The sequence below is a fragment of the Gymnogyps californianus genome, chromosome 9 (genome assembly GCF_018139145.2).
Source record: "Gymnogyps californianus isolate 813 chromosome 9, ASM1813914v2, whole genome shotgun sequence".
NCBI classification, from domain to species: Eukaryota; Metazoa; Chordata; class Aves; order Accipitriformes; family Cathartidae; genus Gymnogyps; species Gymnogyps californianus.
The window spans coordinates 18,313,148-18,340,097 of record NC_059479.1 but is presented as its reverse complement, the minus strand read 5'-3'; the positions used below and the strand labels follow the sequence as shown (position 1 = coordinate 18,340,097).

General features: G+C 44.7%; 1 protein-coding gene across 1 annotated transcript in view; it reads right to left on the bottom strand.

Annotated features, from left to right (window-relative positions):
• GRIA3 (glutamate ionotropic receptor AMPA type subunit 3) overlaps positions 1-26,950 on the bottom strand; it is a 154,948-nt gene that overhangs the window by 13,192 nt on the left and 114,806 nt on the right. The window contains exons 12-14 of the mRNA XM_050901512.1: positions 23,923-24,121; positions 7,864-8,111; positions 7,189-7,303 (exon numbers count right to left, since the gene is read on the bottom strand). Of these exons, the coding sequence (XP_050757469.1) occupies positions 7,189-7,303; positions 7,864-8,111; positions 23,923-24,121 (562 nt within the window). The remainder of the gene's footprint in view (positions 1-7,188; positions 7,304-7,863; positions 8,112-23,922; positions 24,122-26,950) is intronic.

Here is a 26,950-nt window from a genome sequence, read left to right as displayed (position 1 = left end):
CACCCCGGGATTGCAGCTTGCCGGCTGCCAGCGCCGGCTGTGGGCTCATCCGTGGCCATCACCGACAGCTGGGCTGGGACCCTCCTTCAGGAGGTCACTGCACATTTTGCCTCTTTTGTGCCTTTTGGTACTGAACGGTGTCATGGGATGACAAAAATCTTATCTACGAAATATAAAAACACAAAGTAGTTTTTAAAATTTGTTTCTGCTGTGACGTTGCCAGCAGCAGAGCCAGCAACTGTGGGAGATGGAGACAGGCGGTGGCTTCTCCTGCCGGACTGACATGGTGTGTCAGGCCGCGAGGATTGCTTCTGCTCAAAGGACATTAGTGACCTCCTGCACAGGCACACCGGCTTTCAGTTCTGCTCTGATGGCAAATGCCTGTAAACGAGAGGCTTTGCAAAGGGTGCTGAACACAGGTTTTGCAATGGCCGTTTGAACGCTGTGCAAATGATCTATCGGGATGGGTTTTTTTAGTTACTGCTGAGTATTTAGTAGCTGCGGTAGTTCTCCATAACAGAACTTTGTTCTACTCTTCATTACTGTGTTTTTCCATAAATAGTGTTCTTTTGGTCAGTTCAAGGCTTCTTGCCCTTTTTTTTTAGAGGCAGGTTGGAGCAACCACTGTATCCTTGTGGAATCTGTGGGGTTTTTCCTTGCGGTAACTAGGTATGCATTTTAAATTCAGGTGTTTTAACTGATGCTGTATTTGGTGCAACTTGGAAGACATACACAGGTGCATGATGCCATTGTAACACGTACACCCTGAATACACCTGCACGGAGCCAGATATGTTACCAGCCGAGACTGCAAGTTCCTCCACTCTTTGCAGAGAGTTTGCAGCCTGTGTTTGGCAGCAGGTACTCTCTCTAGGAAAGTATTTATATGTTTCATAAATGTAGCTCAAACAAATTAAACTCTGTACTAACAGGATCATAATTTAATAGAAGTGCCAAGTGCTAACGCAATAACACATGCCTATTGGATTAGGAAATGCAAGCCCTAACAAGTCACTGTAGTTCATTTACAGCAGATTTGAGGTACAGATGCGGCAAGGTGGTGGGAGGAAGAGCTACCCGAATCGGGAGGCAGAATAAGGGAGGGCAGATGCTTAATGTCACACTCAAACCTATAATATCTGAAACAGCAACGTGGATCTTTCCTGTTACTGCCTGGATCCTTTCTAACCTGGATGGATATGAGCAAGAGACTCAACTTACCTTGCGTGCGGGCCATCCCCTCACCTTCTCTTTCTCTTGCATCTAGACACATCCATTTTTCCCCCCGTCTTCTATGATTTATTTTCCTCTTGGGACGGCTTCTTCTACGACTCCTGCTCTCGGGCTCCTCAGCAGGCTGCAGGTAGGTGCTGCTTAGTCCAAAGGCTACACAAGACATTCAAAGAACAGCTACGTCGCTTGTATAAAGCTAGAGGTGTCCGACCCACGATTACAGTGCCGACGAGCACAGATCCACCAGAGCAGCACAAGTGCCTGCGTCCATGTGAGCTCAGTGCTGAAACATCAGAATTGCTTTGAAGAAGAAAGGCATTTACTTTTCCCTTTGTATGTTAAGTGACAGCAGTTACCATTAAAGAGGAAACAGCCAAGCCCAGACCCCCAGGGAGATGTTCAAAGGAAGGACCTTGCTCCTGCTGCTGGGAGCCCCACTTCGAGCTGCTGGTTTTCCCTTTTCCTTTTCCAGTCCCAAGGAGCTCTGCCTCGGCTTTTCCCATACTGATGCTTACAATGCAGGATACAATGACTCACGCAAGCAATTTACGGAAATTAACTGTTAAGCACCACAGGTATTACCAAAATGAGTGCATGAGTCACAAGCCTTTCTCTAAGATTTCTGGTGGCCATAAAGGCAGGACGTGGTGTCACTGCACAAGGCCCGGCTCTGCCGTGGTTAACACTGCACAAGCACGTTTCCTTGCACACTCAGGTCCAGCTTCGTCAAGGCAGCAAAGCCAGTCCTCACGATGCTAAAGGTTATACAGGCAAAACAAAATGGTTCCCAATTCTTAGATGCCAGCCCTGACTCCACCAGCTCCTTCCCAGCCTGGGCAACCTGCTCGTCCCAAATTCTCGTTCTGAGTCTCCTAGTTACATTCCCAGGAAAATACCCTCAAAGAATCTGCACAACAGCACAGACAGTTCTACAAACCGGAGACATTTCTGCAAACTCTCTGCCCTTCTTGGCAATGCTCTAAGCGAGATGCCCCGATGAACTCCTAAGAGCATTAAGACTTCATTATTGGCACAAAAACAAACACAGTATTATTATTTCCTAATATGCTATAAAGTAATAGCTGTCAATTAAACAAATAGTCTGATGTCTTCCTTTTAAAGTATTATTTTGCTTTGTCACTAATTTGCACAATACAATAATTTCGTATTACTTTCCTAGCTCTGAGCATGAATTAGCTCTGTGCTACTATCACTGGCTCTGACCAGCCATTTTATCTTTTTCCAGCTCATAACCCAGGCCTATAGAATGAGTGGCAAGTAAATTCATGCTGATGAACATAATTTCAAACAAATTGTTCAAATAAATTGTGCTGCATCTTTTTAAGATAGCCATTTCCCCAAGTGTTCTCTTTAAAGCACAACACGTTTGGCAATGGTGCTCTTCAGATGTCAGGTATCATCTAAAATAATGCATAACAGATTTCTTCTAAAAATATGCCACTTAAAAAAAATTATGCCGCAAATGCTAACGGCTGTGCTGAAAATGTATCAAAGCAAAATAGCACAGAGAAATGGGGGAACAAATCCTGTCTGCTAATGGCCACACTCACAGCTCGGGAGGGCTTGGGAACACGACGCTTTATGGAGCACGGCTCTGAGGGCAGAACTCAACTAGCATGCCGGAAAAGTAATCCTATGATTAAAAAGAAACAACTGAAAAATGAAGTCGTATTACATCACATGTCATTTCACAGATGTACTCCAAAAGAGATATCAGCCTAAAAAAGAATATATTAAAGAAATTAAGTCAAATAATTAGCAAGTGATCTTGGCATGTGAAGTTGGTGAGATGCTGCATTCAAACATTCACCTTCTGTGTTGGTTGTCATTAAATGTTACCGTTAAGGTGTAAGAATACAAGAAATGTATCAACAGCAGAACTACAGAAATTCATCTTAGCAGAAAATTGTTCCTATGCAACTGAATAATTAGTTTCACTTAAGTCACTCAGCCTGCTACTGCCGTCTGCATCCCCTTTTGTCTATTTCTTGTTAAATTCCTATTCAGCCATCACTCAGCTCTGAGATGATAGGATTGTATAATAAACAAAATAATTAGTTTCCAAACTCGTAATACACTGTAACATATTTCCTGGAATATGGTTTTTTTATAACTGCTATTTTGCATTCTCTCATGATTGAGAACTCAGCTCACATGTATAAGAGAATTTGAAGACGGTATAATTTTGCCATGAATCCAACTGATGAAACTAAATTCACACTCATTTAGGAGAGCTAAGAGAACAAATTTTGATGCATGTACCAGAATGTCTGCACCAGCCAAGTCAGCCCACACATATTGACATGCATCACAGACAAATTACGTATGGATGGAGCACGTTCCCCCTTCGGACTTCTTAAATAAGGACTGCTACCGAAATGGGGTAACTCCCTTCGCCAGGGCAGTACCAACAGCCAAGATACTGCAGGGCAGACTGCCACCCTGTGCTCCACACCAGCACTGGCATATACTGGTAGCACTGAAAATGAGACATATGTCAGCTGAGGCCTTTAAAACAATCTCATTAAACCAGCACAATCTCTTTAGTCTTAAATTACAAGTGGACCCCAGGAGCACGGGATGCTCACAGGACTAACCTTACAGTCTGTGTAATCGAACAGATTAAAAAACTTGGAGAAAGTCAGTTGAATACCTTTTCTTTTTCCTGCTGCAAGACTCAAAATCCTTGCGAAATCTGAAGTCACTGTTTAATTTTCCAATGGTGATGAAGATACGATAACAAGAGGTGAACTCACAACTCAGAATCATTCATCTTCAAGTACAGGCAAACCGCATGCTAAACCGCAGGGAGGATGAGCATGGGAGGGCATTTTCTGGGTGACTGGGTCCTTTGCGGTACAACAATGGGCACCGGCACAAGCAAACAGGCTGCATACTTACCTCTGGCTTTCAGTGCAAGCTGGAATATCAGATTGCACAGAGGAATTCAGCTTAAGAAACCGGCACCATCAGTCTGCAACGACTCACAGCTACAGACAACTCGTTGGCAGTAGGTAGGAAGCGGCTGATTACAAACTCAGGGCGGCGATGTCCCAAGCCTGGGTCTCTACTGGTGAAGCTGAGAGAGGTGGTCTGTCAGCTTAGCCGGTAGAGAGAGCTGCCCCAAGTGAGTAATGGTCCCCCTGCCGCGCTGTGTGACGGGGTGCAAGGTCTGCATCTCCACCTGAGGCACCTTCACCTCCCCGTCCTCTCTGATTCAATTCCCCCCACCTCCTTTAAGGGAAAAGGGAAAAAAAGAACAGTTTTGAAGTGACTCCTCTGAAATGCTCTATAAATGAAGCCGTGCTCATATAAACAATTAACCGGAGAGATGGGATGAGATGACGAGGGCAACTCAGGCTTCTGGTGGGAGGATGAAGAGGAGGAGAGAGAGGCCAGCGAGACTGTCGGGGCCATAGTGCCTGGAGGGCAGCACCAGTGCTCGCCTTCCCCGAGAGGGTGACGGGGCTCCGCGGGGCTGGGGCACAGCCTGGCTGACGGTGGGGGGGTGTGCTGCTGGGAAGGCATCTGCCCGTCTGCCGCAACGCCGTGGCATCGCAGCCTGCAGCATTCAGTGCCTACAAAGCACTACCTCAAAAGAAAAGCCACTTCATAACAAAAAAGCCCTTTGATTTACAGCATCTCTAGAAACAACAACTAACCCCTTCCCCGCCTCCCCTAGCTTAGTCTTCTGTGGGAGATCTTCTCCAAGCCATGTTCTCCTCCCTGGGGACTTCTGCTGGCTGAGCCGTGGCCCCGAGAGCCGACGTCTGTAGCTCAAACAAACAAGTAGTCCTTCATCACAGCGTGTTATGACAAACTGCGGAAAGACAGCGCTTTGTGATTTATGGATTAAAAGAGCAAAACACGCGTCATCGTGTTTGCTCCCCCTCCCTCTTCACTGGACACCTATCCATGGTATCACGGCACACCTCACTCCACTCCCTTAACATCCACTGACCAGGGCCAAGGGCTTGCTAATGGATGGTATCGCTCTTTGTAAAAGGTCTTGCAGCACAAGCGAAAATAGAACGATGGCCCTGCCCTAATTACAACCATTTTAAAAATCCTTTTTAGTTTCCTTAGGGCTGTAAGCATTAGTTGGCTGGGTTTAATTCAATGAACTCGAAGCAATGAAGTTCATTGAAGCTGGTTTGTACAAAGAGTTTTCTTTCATGGAGGCAGCATTAGACAATGCGGTGCTAGATCCCAGGAGAATATTAAACATTTAATATACTGGCAAGTGTAACATTTTAGAAAAATGTTGCGTGAAGGATGAGCAGCAGAGCTAAAAAGCATAAAAAAGCTCACGCTCGTCTCCAGGCTGCTGCTGCTGCTGAGCACTGCAGACCTCCAGTTATTGAACAAATCTGGATTCAAGAGCTTTTCCTTCCTTTATTATTACACAGTGGCTTTTGCTAACATCAGAGATGAGTAGGTGAGTAACTTCCTACGTAGCCAACTGTAAGCAACTCTTATTAATAGAATGCATCAGTAATTTGCAGTAATTGTCCAAAACTGCAGTTTACTGAAAATACTGTTATTATTGGTTTTGGACCAAAGCTGAAGCATTTTTATAAGAGAGATTAGGAGTTATTGTTCCTTAAGGAACTGGTTTTACTAGCTGTAGGAGAGTGTCACTATGAAAATTAATCTCAGTACTTTTCAGTATAACAAAGTATTTTAAATTAATTTTCTTGTAATTCCTGTACCCAAGGTGACCAACAGTACCCAGCCTACTCTTGCTACAGCTTCTCCTCACCAGGTTAAAGACTGCAGAAACTGCCAGTTTTACAGAGTAAGGTTGGCAAAATGAAAGCACACTAGTTAACTTTTGCAATACACAAGCTCATTAAAGCAACTTGGAAAGTCTCGCTACCGTACAGGCTGCCTGGAAGACTGGGGGAGGCCTCAGCTCAGCAGAAAGCAGTGACGGCTTTGCCACTGCTGTCACTGGAGCTAGGATTTTAATCCACATCTGTTTCAAAAGCACAGCAAGCACAGAGGCAGTGCTCCTGCACAGGTGTGTGCAGAGACTGGTCAGTGGCGTACAGAAGGTGACATTTGAATATTCCAGGCAAAACTACCAAAACCTCTTTCCTTAAGATTCATTTCCAGTTCAGTGCATCAATACACTTCCCTCTTGCAAGCAACCTCTCTCATTTCAGCTTCGCCTATTGCAAGCTCTAGCTCCTTATACATTACCGATATTGCTATTATTTTACCATTAATGGGTGACTACCATCTCTGCTTAACATTATGTCTTTGCTATGACCGTTGCTTGACTCATCTCTTGACCCCACGCTGCAACTGGATGAGCAGCCACCCTTTCTCTCCCTGAGCTACAGACCCACCCAAGCAGCTCTTCTCCAGAGACCAGAGTTCCTCCCAGGGGCTCCGGTGGCACCAGTTCAGGCCAGCAAAGCAGCGCGTGCTGGTACTCGTTCGCTTGAGCCCTCCCCGAAAGAGCAAAGGAGAAGGGAGCCCTCTGGCCTCCGGGTCTGTGCTGGCACAGCCGACCCCGGTGAAAAAAACCCTCTCAAAAACCACTCTACATCACAGCTAAATCATGGAGAAGGACTGAAGCCTCGTCCTCAGGGGTTAGTATGGCGGCCAGATGTGATCACTGGTTTCTTGTACAGTTACAAGTACTGATTTGCTCTGCGTAGGTCCCACCAATACTGGACTTTCTATCTGTTAGTTAAATAAGGTTTCCAAGCTTGACCAAGCCTGTTGATGATATTAAATAAGACCATTTCTTTGAAAGAGCTACTGGGCAAGCAAATGGCTTTTTTTTCCCCCACCACAATTATTCAAATGGTTTTAATCTGCATTCTTTTTTGTTGTGTTTTTTTTTTTTTCTTGAGAAGTAAAATAACAGCCTTGCCGATTACTCTTTGCTAAGGTACCCGATTGTGGTGACATTGAGGCTGACCTTGGAGTCACCTCCCCCGCTGCCGCACTCTCCTTTGTCGTACCACCATTTGTTTTTCAATTTGTCCAAGAGGCCTTGCTCATTCAGTTTTAATACTGCCAGGTTAACAGCATTTCTTGAAACGATAAAACATAACTTGTAAGAAAAAATGCACAAATGCTTAGGAAATCGTAACGTATAAAAAAAGGAGCACAAGAGGACAAATTGGCTAAAATTTCACAGAACGTGGAGCTATCAAAATGTCTGTACAGCAAATACAGGGTTAAATATTGGAAGGTGGCATGGAGGATAACATTTGCTCAAAACTGAAGTGTGCGGGATGGGGAAATCGTCTTTGAGAAAAAAAGTAACAAGAACACCACATCATGCAGTTAACATTCGTCACATATGGCAGGTTAACTCGGCTTTTACCATTTCAATTGAAAAAGCCATTGAACTGTAAAATTAAAACAGCAACAAACAATCAGAAAGGACAACACGAAGAGAACACTAAAAAAAATGGATGCATTAAATAAACGAAACCATAATTTACCGTCTTATTTAACTCCATGGAATATTGAAGATTTTAAACTTTAAAGTTACCTCAAAATCCACAAGAAAGAAAATGACAACACAATACATCAGGGTAGGTGGAATACTATAACAACATGGATATTGTTATATTATTCCACCCACCTTAATGCTGAGCCTTTGGGGGTTGCTACACCATAGCCCTTGGAATCCAGGTTGCCGCCAACTTTCATGGTGTCGCAGGGCTTGCGCTGCTCAATGTACTCGTTCATCGTCGACTCCAGCAGGAAGGCAAACTTCCCCTTCGACTTCCGCACCCTCGCCACCCCGTCCGCCGTCGTTTTGGTGAACACTGAGGGCTCAGCCGACTTCATGTACGACCACATTTTCTCGTAGACGGCTATTTTTGACCTCTGGGAGAGACGAAAGGAGGGAAATGAAGAGCCACGTTGGCAAGGGCACAAGACGGAGCTCCTTGGGCTTAGTCGGCTTAGAGGTATAATTAACACCCTATAACTGATTAAGGCTAACAAATAAAAAAGTCAAGGTAGCTCGGAGAGAGACATTGCCCCCCGAACAATGACCAAACCATAAAATGGTTGGGGAGGGGAAAACATATCTCAGACATTTATTCTACTAATTGCCATGTAATTGGCAGCCTGGCAGTCAGAATGAGAAACGGTGCGTGCCCGTCCCAGCGCCTCGGCTCCTGCTCTGCGGTGGGTTTATCCTCCTGCATGCTGCTCTGCTACTGAACCAGAGGGAGGATGTTAAATCCTAGCTCATCCATCACGGCCAACAGATGCAAAAGAAGACTCTCCTCTTTGCACAAATCCTCAGCATTGGTTTTTGTGCTAACTCGCACCTAGGAAACACCGACATTTGCTTATTACAAGTTCCCAGCAAGGCAGGAGTCTGCTTTTCACAGGGGTGATGGCAAGTCTGGGATACAGGAGATCAGGACAGCTCTAGTGGCTTCTAATAGTCGTTGGGATATAAATAATAATTACAAAATCCTTTATGAATCAGTAGTCAAACTTTCAAAATTCAGTTTCACATTTTCCTAAAAGATAGCAAACACAAATATTAGCAATAAGCTGAAAAAATTGCTGGTTAACTGCTTGCGTGTCATGTATATATGTATTTTTTCCTGTTTTCCTCATTTTGAGACTGAGCCAATCCTAACAGCCTCTAGCTCAGCATACAGGTTTTGTAAACCTGGAAATGTTGAGAAATGTGTTACTTCTCCTTCTCCCTCTTCCCCACCAGTAACATTTCACTCTCTCCCAGATCTTAAAGCCACCTCCAGACTCTGAAGCATTTGTATCCTGGACAACTGGTTAAACTTTCCTGCTTGGTCGACAGAAGGCAGTAATGCCAACTGTATTTCTCTAAAGCCTAGAAAACCAAAAAGGATTTATATAAGGCTTTCGGTCCAAGCTGTGGGTATCTCGAATTTATGCCTCCTACTCCTTGCCAGTTTCCTGTCCACAGCTTTCCTTGCAGAATGGGAATGAGGCAGGCAGTAGCTAAATCTAGTTCAAATTTAACAAACTTGTGGCAGAAGACTGTTAATGTCCATCAGCTTGATGATTGAGACACGTTTCCTCTTCATTCAGGACAATTTAATGTGTTTTGAATAACGTAATGCTTAACAACCTGCTTCTAAACATTTCACAGGGAGTAAGCCCTGCCTTCACCGTTCTTCAGATTAACATGCTCAGCTAGTGTTGCTACGACGGATGGAGAGGAGCACGGAGGGCAAGAGTTTATTTTAATTATCCTTCCTGATGAGCTGAAAAACAACTGAAAATGCAAACCAATTAAAATCAGCGCAATTGACAATAGGAAATCAGAGAGAAAACAATACAGCGCAGCTTCGTTAGGAGCTGGCTGGGTGGTGGGGTGCGAAAAACAAGCAAGAGGGATTTCAACTGAGAGCATTTCTCGGCTAAAGATGGGCTATATGGCTTCCTTCGTCCAGCATCAGGAGTGAAGAAGTGGTGCGAGGAAGGGGGATATAAATGGCGTCTGAAATCGTCCTTACGCAGGTAAAAGAAGGAATCAGGGGATTTTCCTGGCTTCCCCCTGCAACAGTAGACACTGAATAACCCGAGCTGAGGACAGCGGCTCTGAAGCTGCGGGGAGAAGCACGGCAGCCCAGCTTCTGGCGGGGAGCGTGTGCTGGCTGCCCTGCGCCGGCACCGCACAGCACTGCCTCGCTGCCTCTGCCAGCCTCAGACAGTTGGGTTTGGACAGGGGCAGCTCCGAGCTCCAGCCGACAGCGGGACCATGGGTCCTGCCCAAGGAGAGATGTCTCACTGGGGCTCTTGGTCAGGCACTGTATTGGGTCTAGCTGAGATGGAGTTAATTTTCCCCACAGCAGCCCTCATAGTGCTGTGCTCTGTATCGGTAGCTAGAACAGTGTTGATAACACACCAGGGTTTTGGCTACTGCTGAGCAGTGCTCACACAGCATCGAGGCTGTCTCTCCAACATTGCCCCCCCACCAGTAGGCTGGGGGTGGGCAAGATCTTGGGAGGGGACACAGCCAGGACAGCTGACCCAACCTGACCAAAGGGATATTCCATACCATATGACGTCTGCTCAGTATAAAAGCTAGGGGGAGGAGGAGGAAGTGGGGGCATTCGTTTGTTTACGTTTGTCTTCCGGAGCAACCACTACGCGTACTAAAACCCTGCTTCCCGGGAAGTGGCTGAACATCGCCTGCTGATGGGAAGCAGAGAATAAAATCTTTTGTTTTCCTTTGCTTTCGCGCACGACCTTTGCTTCTGCTTTATTAAACTGCCCTTATCTCGACCTACGAGCCTTTCGTTTTATTTTCTCCCCCTGTCCAGTTGAGGAGGGGGAGTGATAGAGCGGCTTTGGTGGGCACCTGGCATCTGGCCAGGGTCCACCCACTACAGGCACCCATGGGCCAGCAGCTAAAACACGCTGCTAGCTGCTTTATCACCCATTACCTGAGGCGCCCTCTCCAAGCACACTGACCTGGGTCTCCCGCTTTTCCAACAACCCCCTTGATGCACGTGGGCATTTTCACACCTCCTTCCCTGCCGGGAGCTGCCCAGGGCACAGCACCTCTCCCAGGCACCCGCCGGAGGGGCCGTGGGGACCCCAGGGCTACCAGAGGTGCCGGGAGGTGGTGGCTGTCTGCTCTTCTTGTACAGCTCCCTCACACAGAAAGGTAACAGAAACAGCCTGGCTGGCCAACACAGAGACTGCGTGAGCAATGGCATTTCTGGTGTGTCCTAGTTTCAAGGTGCTTGTCCTTACAACCTTCATCTTCTTTTAACATAAATAATACAAATGCACTTGCCCATTTATATTTGCAAATGGGCATCTAAGGGACAAAAGTAAGGTAAAAATACAGCTTTACTCTTTCTCTTTACATCTCCCAGCAAGCTAAAGTGGTTAGCCTTCAAAAATTGTGCATGCACTACATAGGCTTTTGCTTGTTTTCCTCTGCAGAGTGTGCCTTTAATTACACAGATAAACCAGAATTTCTTTTCCTTTTCATCTTCTAACTCACACTGGAATATCTGTCTTTTATAAGTTCTTTCATACTCTTTCCAGCTGGCCTGACTACCTAAAAGCAATTGCCAATACATCTGTGCATTGTTAATAATAACAGTTATCTGATGAGTGCCAACAGCACGCTCAGGGCTGCAAATGGCCCAAAGCAAGCACGTTCCTTGCTCCAAGGGCAAAGGGTGAATATCATCATTCATGCTTCAAAAACCCAAATTCCATGACTCAAAACCAGATCTCTTTTCAACTTTAACAAATAGCTTAAGCTTTACAGTTTGCTCCCTTCATTTAACTCTTTTAGATGATGTGGTTAATAAAAATCAGAACATTTCTATATGATCACTGCTCACCTCTTCTTCTGCCAAGTGGGATTTTCATAGTATCTTGTTATTATCAAATTAACTAAATGAGTATAGCTGTCTGATCTAGTAGACAAAAATGCAAGCTAGAAACGAACACAGCAGGTATTGACTGTGAAAGGTTAAAATAAAATGCATCAGGCACGTGTTGGTTTTGGAGCAGCCAGAGCCTGGCTGGGGGAGTCCGGGTGAGCACCCACGGATGTCCCGGGAGCGGGGACCAGGGAGGTGACAGTCTCCGGCCACTGCGTCCTGCTCAGTTAGCGCTGCTCTTTGCAGCCGTTCCCCTAAATTCACAATGAGGCCAAAATAATGATTTATGATGAGGCTTCTTAGAGAAAGGGACAGTGCCACCAGAGGAGCTGTGACACCTGCAAACCCGTTCACAAGTGCTCAAGGGCGTTTTCTGCCCCAGGAGCCATATTTTACACCTGCTCAACGACATGGAACGACCAGTTGACTAAAGCTGGTCAAAGACGCAACGAGATGAAATGAAAGGCGGTACTTTGAGTAAATATTTTCCTTTTTCCAGTTTTCCAATTGCCTCAAAAAAAACACCAGAAGCCCCTAAAATACTTTCAGAAAAGGAAAATTTCTTTTCTTTCTAACTCTAAAGCTACAAATCCTGTGCTGAAAGAACATTTTCACCCATCTGTCCTCCTCTGCAGACGTTCACGCCGCCCCTCCCAGCCCCTGCCAGCGCCTGCATGCCCCCCCAGGAGTCTGACACCTGCGAGAGGGGCCAGACAGCAGGAGCAACCATAGAGAAAGGATTTACACTCCAAAATAAGGTAAGGTCTGACAGATCTGCACTGCTGCTAGAGTTCAGCGGCAGTAAAACATTTTCCCTCTCATTAAAGTGTTACTTTTAAAGAGATATTTAGGAAAAAAGCTTAAAAGCAAAGATTTAAACCAATTCAAAGCCCATAACTGCAGTAACTCCCTATGCTCTGCAACTCCTATTTCAGTTCTTTGATATTGCTCTCAAGAAGTCCGTCACACACATTTCCTCGGGATTTCAAGGGGATATTATTATCATTTTTTTTCTTAAAAGCAACATTTTCAGTGTTTCATCTAGGCCTTGGGACACATTAAAGCATCTTTTCATTATCGCAGCCTTACTGCAGATATAAATAGAGCTGGCCTTTGCTTTGTCAATAGTGCTGGCTTTTTTCTTTATTTGGAGATGTTTATGCAGAAGTATGAACCACACACACCTCGGCGCAAGGGTGCAGGCAGCTCCCTTTTGTGTCAGCAAAGCCAGCAGCTCTCACGCTGAAAAGTCACTTCACTTGGCCCGTTACTAACCGGTACCTAAATACACATTGCTTATGGGTAGCAATGCATTCATTTTAAAAGCAGGTGCCGCTTGAATCAGGCCACAATTTTAACACCGTCTTTCATTCTAATTCTCCTAGTTTTGATGTGCGGTTGGCTCCAGTACTGAAATGAAAAATCAAAGAAAGCCACAGTGTGCCATAGCATCAAGAAGCGCAGCTGGACAGGGCTGGGCACGTGTTACAGGGCAGCGGGAAGGAGGCAGGTTTACCTTTCAGTTGTGCTTATTTCTTCAATCCATTCAACAACAACAAAACCCCAGCACCTGCAAACTTGGCTCCAGCTGAGCGGGACCAGATGCCTTGGTTTCACTTTTGCACATCCCAAACCGCCTAGAGATATACTGCAAAATCCAGCCCATCTTGGACGATTCCTTGACATTGGTTAAATTTAGCTCTAAAACATCTCTGCGACTGAAGCCTTCTCCCATTGACCAAATCACCTTTCCCCCTCTGCAGACATCTGTCTCATCCTTCTGCTAAAAGTGACATTGCGTCACCTCCTCCACTACTGAGTAGCAGTGAAGCTATTGTATTTGAAAGAAAGAGCATTTTTCCTCTATAGTTAACGTATGTTACAGGGATGCCCTTTGCCTATTTTAGAACATTTTGCCCTCTCTGCCACCTTCTCCGCAACCTCCAGGTCTTCTTCAAAACGCCCGCCTCATGCACCCCGTTGGGGTATTTTACTAAAATGACCAAAATGATCCTTTGTTTCTTATGACAGGCACCAGGAAATTATTTCCCAGCAGTCAAGCTCAACATGTTCTCTTATAGGTGATTATTGCTGATCATCCAGTCATGAGCCAAATTCACCCAAATCAATTTTACTTTTAAAATTCATTTACATATTCTCCCTTTTTTACGCTGTATGTTCAAAATTTTAGATTATACTAATGTTTAATTTTTTACCTCTGTCTTCAAAACTAAGAGAGTGATAAACTAGCTTAAAAAAAAAGAGGGAGGAGAGAAAGGGACAAGGTCCTTCCAGTAATCCAGGAGCTGGGCATAAGGAAGCACAGGAGAACGTTTCATGCTGGGCAATATCAGTGTAAGAAATGGAACGGGCATACTGGAGAGGGAGAAGACCCAGAAGGAAGCCAGTTACAGCTGCCTGGTCTCAGGGCTGGGCTCAGCTATGTAAACTTTAATATACTTTGGAGCAGGCCAGCATACATTGAAATGCAGTAAATCCAACAGGGAAGTGCAGCAGACGAGAGTGAGACAAGTGCAAAGTGGACGGAGCATCCTGACCACGGCACGCACACAAAGGTAGGCAGAGACATTGATAAAGGACCTAAAGCAGCAGAGTTAACACACTCCTCTGCTACACCAGCCCTATGACCAATTTATAGCTCTTTAACAAGGGAAATTTATAGCCGTAAGTCAGACAGATGTTGCTGATACAAAACACAAAGGTCCGTACTAAAAACAGTGCAGGTATTTAATCTGAATAATACATGCTGCCTTTATATAGATGCACACCTCACTGATATGAACTTAGGCAGTTAAGTGTGAACCTTAGCTTCATTATCATCACTCATTGCTTTTCTTCCATGTGTGCAATTAGCTCTTCTACAGCAGCTAATGAATCCAGTAGCTTATGAACCATTAAAAAGCAAGTTACTAAACAGGAGTGAAAAAATGCCAGAAGACTGCCTTGGTACCACCGCTGGATCACTTTGAGATCCATCGGTTTTAGGCGATTGCTTTCTTGGACTTTCAATATGGCAAACTGCAACGGAGTGGCTACCACTGTCTTCGTCTCTTGGATAAGGCTTTGATTTGATGCCTTTCCGCTCGCCTGCAAGCCTGATGTCGAGTCACCCCTGCCACAGCTGCCTCTGGGAGGAGCGAGTGACAGTGGTCAGAGCCCTCAGCCCAATGCCAGCTCTGGAGCACATGGAGGCTGGCCTAATGATGCTACATTAATAATAAGAACATGCTAACTATCAGTAGTAAGGTCCCTCTGCCTGAGATTTCCAAGGTCTTTACTGAGGAGGTAAAAATAGGTCTCACGAAGGCCAGAGGGCACCATTAGTCCCCTTTCCCAAGTGCGGACATGAAAGCAGAGATGTCATTTAATGAAGGTCATAGGGTAAAGTCTAATAGATCAATGTCACAGCTTTTAGCCACAGATAACTTGTGATGCCAGCAATTTACTTACCTATATGGACAGAAAAATCAATCTCATCATTACATGATCCTCTTGTTTTTATTACATTCTCGGCAGAAGAAAGTAGGTCAGATGCCATGAGCATGCACAGGGCATTTCTCTTTTAGCAAGGCCAACCCCCAAATCTACCAAATTCTACCCACAGTTTATGAATTCGTGGGATGCCACAGATAAGCAAGGTTCAAGCATACGTATGTAAACTAGTCTGTATATTTGTAGGAACACACAAATCCTTGATAACATATCCATAAATGTAAAAGAAAGGGTGAACTGGTGAATAATAATATTTCACAGTCAAGTTTGTGACAGGAGACATTGTCATGTTGGTTTGTTGTTCAAATTAATGACGTTGTAACTTCTGCTTTAGAAATGGCATCTTCCTTTCCCAACTGGGGCAAATGAAGCCCAGAGAGCTGAAGGATCAGGCCCACAAACCCCAGGGCTGCCCGTTTTCCTCTAGGATCCCCTAAGTCAAGACTGAGACAACCCCTGTATGAGGGCTGTGAGGACAGTTACTGTCTTTCGGAGACAGCCCTCTCAACCCACCGGCAGTATTTCTGCCCTGACTGGAGCAGGACTGGGAGTCCAGCAGGGAGCTCGTGGAGGAGGCGGCGGTGGGGAAGGAGGGTCAATGGCAGCACTGCGCAAACAGGCAGCTGGGCAAGCAGCCTGCAAAAAACCCCTCCAGGCTTCAGCAACACTACTGTTTTGTCCACACCTGACATACATAGTGGCCCGATTAGAAAAGAAACTTTATCTTATAAAAATAATACCATATTGTAGGAGTTTTCTTTTGAGACTTTCTTCCTGTGTATCACGGTCATTTTGAAAACGCGAGCTTTGGCAGCAGGCAGGTAATGTGCTGTGGCTGCTTTAACAGACATCTTTTCTGGACTGAGCTCCGCTCATACAAACAGACAAGCAAAGAGTCACTCCGGCTGTAACTCGACGTCGCTGCCATGTCAGTAACAGTCTGAGTAGCAGAATGTAAATCAAGATTTTAAGACATCCTTTCCTGGCACAACATTGAACTTCAGACTACGCCTATATTCATCGCCTCACTTTATTGCTGCCATCCATTCCTCCCTGTCGCAATACTGATTGGGAAATTAAAATGGAAGTCTTTACCAAGAGACAAGCTGCCTTTGTAAATCCTCTGTGATTCATGGCCAGAGCCAGGGCTCGGCCAGCGCTCACCCCGAGGAAGCACACTGCGAGGCTGCGCGGGGAGACAACAGGGGCTGGGTGGCACTGCTGAGGATCTGTGGCTGTGCTCTGCAAGCGTGTCTGTCTGTCTGTCTGTCTGCCTGGGGAGCAGGAGGCAGCACGCACCCGAGCCGGCCAGAGGGATGGATTACGTCAGCCTTCAGGCTAAGGGGCATCTTTCCAGCAGTGACATATTTAGCAGAGTAGTCTTGTCTGGGCAACTGAGCAGCACACCAGCCCTGCTCTGGATTTGGCCCATAATAAATTAACAGAGAACGGCGTTTGCAGCACACGATCTGAACGCTGTCAGGTCTAATGTGTTTGCAGCTCCAGACAGAGTAGGCCAATATACAGGCAATGATGGAGAAATCCCAGTGGACTGCAAGAGGGGATGTTTCATATTCACATCATTAGAGTTCCTAAACCTTCATGTATTTTCTAATTATGCAAAAGTAACAGTAGCACTGCTCTGAGTAATTTATCAGCACCCATATATTTTAAATGAATCCCTAACAAGCACGTATTAATGTGACACAGCAGCATTACGTAAAGTAGGAGAGACTTGAAAAACCAGGGTCCTCGCTGTCTTGAGTAATGTCATTATCATTATCATAGAGCTGCTCTCCAAAAAGTAGAGCATTCAAACAGCAAGTGATTTTTTCCCTGAGGTGCTCTCTGCTTCCCTCTGTGGTGCAGACACAGTTACGGCGTTAACCCGCTGCTAGCTGCTGTGCCAGGCTTCACCATGGGCTGCATCCACATGCGCTGCCTGACCCAAGGAAACTGTTCACCTCTGTAGTGCAGCTGGCAACCCTGTTCTTAGAGATCGACTTCTGAGCAGTATCGAGACATAGGTGAGCTGGAAAGCCTAAACCACAAACACAAGTAGTGCTGATGGATAGACAAATGCCATCTGTTATTGAAGATAAAGGAGAGATTTGTTCAAATATTTGTTATTAAGTGTTGACTGAAAGCTTCGTTAAATCCTGGCTTGTCTGCTGGAATTAGTAAAATGGTTCAGCCACCTTAACCCCAGCACCATCCAAACGTTTCCTTTCCAAGGAGTGGATGACAAATGAGCTGTTAATTTTAGTTCCCGTAAGGATACATTTTCCTCTCCAATCTATAGGCTTAAAGACGTTAGATCACTTCATGGGAAACCATTTCTTTTGTAATTATGTCACATTTGATTTCCTGCTGTCTTTAAAACTGCCTGTTAGCCATGTGGCAGAAAGGAGGTTCAACAGATTAAGAGAACCCCCCCCCGCAAGTAGACCATCTATCATTCATGCAATGGAGAAGCTGTGATCTCTCTGCACACATACATTCACCTTTTAACATTTGTGCACACCCCCACCTATATCAAACAGGGAAGGGAGAGAGAATATATGAGCAAATAAGTTTTTCACACTTTCTGTGTTGAAAAACAGTTAAACCACAGTACTTTTTCTGATTAATCGCTGCCACGTTGCCTATCAAAGATATACACAGCTAATATTTGAAGCTATCACTTTTCTGTGATGTTCTGTTCTTTAAAGCCCATAAATACAATCACACTTCAATATTTTTGTCAGGCATTTGTTACGACGACTGTGTTGTTTTGCTCGATGCCAAGAACACAGAAAGATTAAATCTGCTAATCATAGTTTCATCCAAAGGCATAAGCAAAGCATTTGTATGAATGCTGTGCTAGAAACAAGTCCTTCATCTTCACTAGCAAAGTAATTCTGAAATTAAAAATCAAAGAGTTTAACTACAGATGAAACCCTTAGCGCTGCATGCACAGAGTTCACTATGGTGTTTTTAATAGGCTCTAATGATGATCTCAATATCGTTTGATTGCACAGAATGCATAAGAATTGCACGGCAGCTATTGGTTCATAATTCAAGGCTTTTCCTTACCTAAACCGCTTGCTGGTAGAATTTATTTCCCTTACCTCTTGTCTTCACACAACCTTATCATCAGAGGAAAGCAATGAGCTCTTTATCTTACAACTGGGTGTAACATGCTAGTGCTTCAGAACGCATTACGGTCATTATTTCTCCCTCTCGCCCTAACGGGTCTGGGATGGTGCTGTGCCTCGGCTGCCACAGCCTGCCCTTACCGAGGGCCCGCGGGAGGGACCGTAACGGGGAGTCCTCTCTGCTCGCTGCCAGCTGGGGTGGGAGCCAGCGGCAGTTTGCTCTCTGGAGCCGGGAGGGACCCGCCGGTGTCACCGGTGCCACCGCAGCCCCACCTCCCGCAGCCCGTCATAAAGCACTGCCTGAACAGCAGAGGAGGTTTTAGTTACCCCAAGTGCTTTTAGTGGAAGGTATTCCAAAATCCTTTTGATGGGTTTAAGGAACGTTTTTTTAATTTCCAAGGAATTGGGGGTCAATCCGTTCATTTGTTCTTTCGCTGTTTTTTCCAGATAAATGTTTATTTTCTGCTTTGGTGCTAATGTGCCTGGTGGTTTTTTCTTTTCTTTTGAACAAGCGGTTTTCCGTATCAGCTTTAGTTTTACCAGCTAAACAAGTTGTACTTAAAGTTCTTTTCACGAGGTACCTCACCAGTCCCCTTACCATATTTACATGCTTTTTCTGGTACCTGTTTCCATGTCAAAGCGCCTTTCCTCAGCATGGGCAACCAGAGCTGCAGACAGAAACACAAAGCCTCTTGCCAGGGCATCTCGTGCTTTTCTATCTGCTCTTGCTGAACTGTTCAGACTTGATGAAACCAAGAAGAGAGAAAAAGGGGGACCATCTTAGGGGCCATCCTTAACGTGACTTCCTGTGTCCTAAAAATGGTAGGTTTATATCATATTTTGTGTATATACGAAGTCCAGAAAGGCCTCACATCTGAACCTGGTTTGGAAACAACCACTTTTTGAGAAAACTGATGAAGAGGAATTTCAACTGCTGAATGTGCCCACAAAGGCGTAAAAGAACAGTATCACCTTCTCGCAAAACATTAATTAAGAGCAAAGCATTATTGAAGTGTCTGGGCAGGCTATCCAAGTGCAATGAGAAGTGAAGCCTTCACACAGGAGGCACAAGGAAAGCATGTGCAGACTCCTCCGTGTCCTCAAGTCAGCTATCACTCCCATGTGTCCTGAAGCAATGCAGACTTTGGCCTTAGCTGTGAATTTTGTACCGTGTTGCAAAAAATTCCTAAAAGTAATATCTGAAGTATCTAAGCTGTGCTTGAAGGCTGTCAGCCTGTTTGACTCCTCCAGGCACTGAGCCTAAAGTCTTTATCGACAGCAGAAGCAATGTCAGTGTCAAACTCTCCATCCAATACTCATGAACATCAGTGCCAGGTAGGAGTAGCCAACTCTAAGAGGAGGAACCACAGGGATATCCGTGAAACTATTGCTGAGAAAAAGACAAAGTTCTACAATAAAATATCAGTCCTTTGAGGCCTCCTTTTTCCTTAGTTTTAGTTAACGGTGATTAACTACATTGGTAATGGTGTGATATGAGCTGCCTTCAATTTCCCACAAAAGGGAGAAGGACCTAATGCACGATCTTGCTACATGTTACCTGCCTCAGTATTTCAACCTGTAAAGCCTTGTCACATCACATCAATTTTGAGGACACTTTCTGAAATTTCAGGTTTTCAGTAAAGTGTACTAGCGGGTCAGCTGTGTTTGTCAATGATCAAACACATACTTTGCAAGTTATTTTACAGAAGCCTCTTAACACAGATATCTGCTATCAATTAAAAGAAACCACCACAAATTCAAGAGCAAGCAATTTATATTTCTAAATGTCTAGAAACACATTCTGCTTCTACTGAAGTTTAAATACAGCCAAGTTTACATAAGAATTACTAATTGGTTGTAAAGGTCATGCCTTCTGAATATATGCATATTGGAGGTGTGAAACCTATTAAGACTGTGGTATTATACTTAGGCTCAGTGCTGAATTTGGATTAAATGGTGTTATATTGATTTGATGAGCTGCTCAGATATGCTGAAGCTTTAATTGAATGTATTAGAAGATGTTAATTCTAACAGATACACCCTTAAAAGTAGTAGCTTAGTGATTTGAAATTGCTTTGTAGTACAGGCCTTTGCCAGTTTTCAAGAAAGAGAAAGAGGTATTTTGGACTCCTTAATCTGAGACTGTATGTTAATAAATATCTAAGGAGAGGTTCTTTCTTCTCAATATGGATGAGCGCCCTTTGAAAGCCAAAAGGGAATTGATGTAATCTATTGATTGCCATTTAAATGCCTTTATAAGCTAATTAGTCCAAAACGTAAAATGTTTCTGAGCAGAAACAAGCACCAACCATGAAAATACAGGAAGGCTCATTTGGTTCTTAGACATACTGGGGGCACAAATGCCCTGATGCAGAGAGTCACCAGCAAGTGAGGAGCATGAATAGTGCCTGCTGTGGAAGTGTTATAAAAAACAGGCTCTCTTGTTGTAACTGTGAGGGCAATGTCACGCCAACAGCAGTCATCGTGCACGCTTGAAACACCAATGGTGTTTCTAGCTTTAACCTACATAGCTGGGATAGCGTCTATCTGGGAGACATTGTGATGTTTAGGGAAACAGCCAAGACTATAAAATAGGTCACTAGCTGGAGTCTGCCCAGGTCTGAAGTGGCTGAAAGTCATTACCATCTGTTCATCTGAAATGAGGTGCTGGTATCGGTCCAGTTCCTAGCAGATAGGTATCCACACTGTAAAAGAAACCTTCAAAAGTGATCCCAGTTGGAAATGGGCTTAGCAGAAAGGAGCCATGGACTGAAGGCTCTAAAGGAGCTCCTTCTAGCACACGCAGACAAGATGGTGGGTATCTGAAGATCATTTATGTGCTATGATGCTCATTTATGCCTCTATGATGCATTAGGAGGCAATATTTCCTTGCTGTTGTCAGTCTGACACCTTTCACTGGCCAACAGCAGCCATTAAGATCAATATCTGACTAATATCTTTGTTTGAGAAACATTTTAGCTTTACAGCTCTAGGAAGAGATATACCCATACAAGCTTCTTTATGGATCTTGGAGAGACTGTCCTGCGCCTCCTGTGTGAAGTCATGGTCCAGCTACAAAGTCAAGTTACTGTTCTTGGTGCCTCTACACGTGTGCTGACCTCCTGCTCACAGTCAGGTAACTTCTCCCATTTCTAGGGAAGATTTAGCTACCTCTCACATGCCACAGCCAGAGTGTGTGTACATACGCATGGGCAACCAGTGTAAGCAAGGATTGCACTAACTTGCTCATGTAGCCATCCCCTCAGTTAGAAGCTTCCTTTCTCACTGGGTAGATGATCCTGACCCACTCAGCCAACTGTTGCTTAAATTAGTTAAATGCTGGTGAGGAATGGGCGGAGGAGGATATTCCCCTCACAGAGGGAATAAGCACCACACTGTACCCAGGAGAACTCATGGCTTTTTCTGACTCAGACCACTATCACTCCCACTGATGCTCTAGTAGCAGTGAGAAAAGAGCTTACAGGGAGAAAAGTATCCCAAACCACAGAGCAGGCATAGTCTGTGCAGCAGGTGCTCGGAAACCAAGTGTCCTCTAAGAGTTATTTCAAGTTTCAGCCGTCATTACCATCTTATTAAGTAGCTAATAAAGACTGTACAACCAAGTATTTATGTGAACATATGCATTTAATCTAAGGCAAAGCTTTCGCCCTTCTCAAATCAACTGAAGAAGACTCTAATTACAACAGTTTCGTGGCTGCATCACTCTATTCAAATTAATTACTCTGCAAAAGTTAATACAACTGAAATTATGTTGTGTGCCTTGAGAACGCTAAGGAGAGAGAAGCACCACTTAGGGCCCATTCTCCTTCCCACTTGGCCCATCCGGATCACCCAGCGCAGGCATTACGCCCCGCTCCACCACTGCCGGGGCTCTGCTCTCCTCCTTCCCCATCCAACTCCTCTCCCTGCGTGATGGAGCTGGCAGCTCCTGACAGATCCTCCTCATTTACAGCCCTGCTTTATTCCAGCACCAGGAGAGAGTCACAGCTCATCTCAAGACTATTAACAGCACAACAAAGTATTCATACATTTACTAGACTTTGTATCCTTTCACACGAAACACACTCCTTTGATCTCTGGGTGAGAAGGGATTTCCTTGTTATGTCAAACCATTAAGGAAAATGAAGAAACACCTCCATACAAGCCCTCTTTCTGTATTAATGGTAACAAGATATTCAAAAGAAATTTTTTTTCCCCCTAAGAACAGTATAGTGACTGTAAACAGCACCAATATTTCTAATCAAGTTGTGCTACCTCTTCTGACAGGTCCACTCAACTCATTTTTGCTGTGCAGACAATACTGCCTCAGGCTGATAATTAAACGGAATACAAATTTTTACACACTCATGTCACCCTCACAAGGTCAGTGTTTATCTTACAGGATTTTAATACAAACAGAAGCTGTTGCAATGTACCAGCCACCACAGTTAATTAAGAACTACCGAGCATCTATTTTTATATAAAGACATTATATATAAGTAAGGCAGAGTAAAAAAGCTTCATAAAATACCTTTGCATTCACTTCCAGCTTTACATCAGATTTATACGTACATGTATGTGTGTGTGTGGTCATGTATTGAAATTTTAAGCAAATTCAAGGAGCCATCAGTATTTATTCAAGGAGCCCTCAGTATTTCATCAGCCTACAGCAGCAAGGGGTTTTTTTGTCTCCCTCCTCCCTCACACTTGCACCTGGCCAGTATGCGTGACAGGCAGCACTGACCACTTTTCTATACAAAAAAATGTTGGTTTGAATGGCATCTGATTGGCACTGCTGAGAGAGAACCAAGAGCTCCCTGAAAGGGCCGAGCGTTTCAGTTTGCCCTTGGAAAGGCCAGAAATAAGAGCTTTTCAGGTCACAATGTTTTTAGATACATAAAAGTGGTCTGAGGTCATATTTAGAGTTTTTAATGACCCTCACCAAACTCTCTGCAGTTCAGCTTGTGGCTTGGCAAGTGGAGAAAGAAAGGATGATCTTAAATAAAAGTGTATACTCCCCCTACCCCCAAATATCGCAAACCCAGCATTTCCCTAACCAAGGTGAATACCCACCAGTGTTCTGGGGTACAAAAGTTTCACCCCTGACTGCTTGATACAGCCACAGCCAGATGCTGGCGAGCAATGAAGACATAGCAACAACAATTGCAGCCATCAGTGATGCACCATCTAGAAAGGAACAGCAACGCATACCTCCCATCCCCCTTCTCATTCTGGCAAGTGACCACCGGTGTCGGATGGCATTAACGGCTGCCAGCTCGGCAAACAGAGCAAGTAGGTCAAGAGCATCGCTCCTCCAAGAGTTTTCTTTGCTAAATATTGTGCTAACGACTGCATTATTGCTCATCAGACCGAGGTTCTGAAACTGGTGCTAAAAAACCCTTCCCGTGATAGCAGAGGTCAGGTTTTCCATCTTGAGATGTTTCAGGTTGAGCAAAACCACCCATTTTTGATAAAATGCATTTTGATATTAAAATCTGCACTCAGGCCTGTCCTGATTGCACAAAGCAGCTTTCACCAGAACAGCTATTCCAGCTGGGTAAAAACAACGACTGAAACCCATATATTAGGGACTTAGAGTTTAGAAAAGCTCTAATGGAGATTTAACAGACTTACTCTAAAGAATTCTTTGGTTGAGCCTGAATCCAAAGTGCCATAGGCTATTTCGGTTTGTTTAGCCAGGTCCTCTGCGCTCTCTATGGGAGAAACCATCCTTTCCACCGTAAGGAAGGCAGCAAGATTAGCAGTGTAGGAAGAGATAATGATGAGAGTGAAGAACCACCAGACTCCTCCGACAATTCGCCCTGAGAGAGATCTATGGAAAAACACACATCATCAAATTGCTTTGAAAACATTGCTTGATTTTTTTTTTTTTCTTCACTGAAGAGAAATTCATAAGCACAACCCTTTTGTCCAGATCTTCCAGGTATCTGTGAACAGGCGGACTGTGAGCCAGCTCCTGATAGCCTTCTCAGGAGAGCAAACTCGGCGTGCACCTGGTCTTACCTAGTTAAACTCTCTCTCCAGTCTTTCAGTGAAAACAAGGACAGTCAATTAAAAAATAATTCATCTGAGCCAACCCCATCGGAGGCTTGGAGAGGAAGAAGCTCTCCTGACTTCCACAGACCCTTTGCTGGAGAAGTCTTTTGCCAGAAGACTTTCATCTTCTCTGCTTGCCCAGCCGTTCCCTGAGGCTGGATTTGCCTGCTGCGATATGCCAGCATCGTGTCTCTTTGGGGGCTGCCCAGCTCGGAGGACACGAATGTACCTTTTACTGCATCGACTCTCAAAATGTAAGATGCAGTAAACTGCAAAAAGGAAACTGAATAAACATGCAAAGGAATAAAGCAAAAATGATCCAGTATCCTTCTCTCATCACAACCTAGCAGGAATTACAGACTGAATCTGCATATTGAAGCGAGGAGAGAGGCTGGTTTGTTTTATCTTTTATGTTAATTAAAATTTGCATGTTGCACTGTTCCAAGTCAAGCATATTCCTGCTTTATAACCACCACAGCAACAGAGAAGGAGGCAGAAAAAAATTTGCGTTCTGTTTTTGTTGTGTTTTTTGTTTTTTTAAAAGGATACCATAAGGACTAAAATAAAGCCTATTTGCAAACGTATAATTACAAAATGCCTAGTGGTCAGGAGGTCTAGATCCTGTCAGTAAGAGCTCTTGATGCTTTAAAGCAATTGAACATCAGGCTCAAAATATATGTTCGGGGCTCAAGGATGCCAGTGCCACGCCGCTCAGCTGAGCGGGGAATTTCACCGCCATGTACAGTGCTCATTCTTCAAACACAGCATGTTGACCAGGAATCATTTCAGGAGCTGAGACAAAGCTATTTCATATGTTTTCCCTTAACTCTGCTGATACCAGTGGAGGAAGAATCAATCCCAGATACATTAAATCTGTGGAACCTGGGTGCTGTAGTCCTCAGTTTGTGTGAAGGGAAGAAATAGAAAGCAAGAAAACTCTTACCTGTTTATTTGTTTCCTTCAAGCCCCTCAGTGCCATCCCCAGACAGTGGGTACAAGTTGTCCTACCAACAGATGGAGACAGGAAAAAAGCAAAAGTCTCGCGACGTGCCCCAACCCCACCCACACAGGGGGGTTAGCTGGTAAACTGCCTAGTCTTGGCCAGAGCCTGAGATTGCCTGAGCCATTTAAAAAATCCCATTAAATTATTAAGAAAAAAAGAAAGGAAAAAAAAAATCCATCCAACATTAAAGAACACACCAAAGAAAAAAAATCGCCAACACAATAAGAACAGAGAGAGCAATCTGGAATAGGTTAGAGGAATGTGGAGAAACAAACTCAGAGGTGAAGCACTCCTATTCTCCACTCTCCTCTGCCCAAGAAACGGAAGCAGCAGCTCCCACTGAGAGGGCAGATGCAGGCTGGTTTCTATGGATTACAGCACGCACCACTTGCCAGAGCAGTTAGCACCCCAGGGACTGCTGCATCAAGTCCATACCAATGTGCAAAGGCGGTTCAGGTGGTTACAAAGCTTAGGGAAGCTTGAGGAGTGAAGCATCACCTCTTTGTCCATCAGGAAGCAATGACTTTTGAGGTGTGAACTCTGAGAGACATCGCCATCGCTCTGGCCTGTGCGTGCTTCCTCAGGGCAGGCACACATCTGCTGGATCACGGACAAGCAGAGGAGGCTTCCCTGCCTTGCTCGAGGGCCTCCCAAGAGGATAAAAGGCTTCCAAGTTTCAACCTGGGCTGTGCTGCAGCTGTGCTCACTAACAGAAGGCTACCGAGTAGCTGCAAAGGTAAGTTGCAGAAATATAAATCCAGAATAAGTCAGTAGTAAGTCCAATATAAATCCAGTAGTAAGTCAGTCAAGAATCTCCACCTCACTCTACATTCTTTGTAGGTATCAAGTGAGTATCCTGGGATTTTACAGATGGCTAAAGTCCTTTCTGGCCAGCTCCCTTACCAGTTAGGGTCTTGGCTTTAGTTACTTTGTAAAACTTGATACCCTACACACTGAGTCAGCCTCTTACATGGGCTGATGTAATTTTAGTCAACTACAAAGCAGTGCCTGCTGAACTCGTCATGTAAGGCTCCCTTTGGAGCCAGCAGAGACAGACACCCTCAGAAAGAGATTTATCTCACTTGCTGTAGTGCGGGATAACTCTGAAGGTGCCCATCTGTCTCATGACTTTGGAGGGAACCAAGATGCCTAACTAAAACACAGCCTATTGCTTTTAGATGGCTATGTCCGGTAAAATTCATCGCCCTTTTGTTCATTCTTTCACTGCATAGTTTCCATCTTCAGAGAAGACCTGGAGTTGAATTCCTCTTCCCTGCAGCGAGGTGGACAGTTTCAGAGCCAGACTGAGCAGAAGTCTGGCTAGCAGGTACAGCAAGTGAAACATCCGCTTGCATACAGCAAGACTAGCTTTATCTGGGGTTTCCAGGTTCCTGTGGCCCTCTCGCTTTACAGTAGGTCTTGAAATAGGAAGATGAAAAAAAGACTTGCCAGGGTGTTTAGATAAATTCAATGGAACTATTGGGAACAAAATAGTATGTGTTCATTCTCCCTATAGTTTCCCATAGGAAATGTCTTGCTTGCATTGGTAGCTGCCCCTTCTGTTAGCAGGACAGATGGGTTGCTGGGATGAAGATGGGCAGA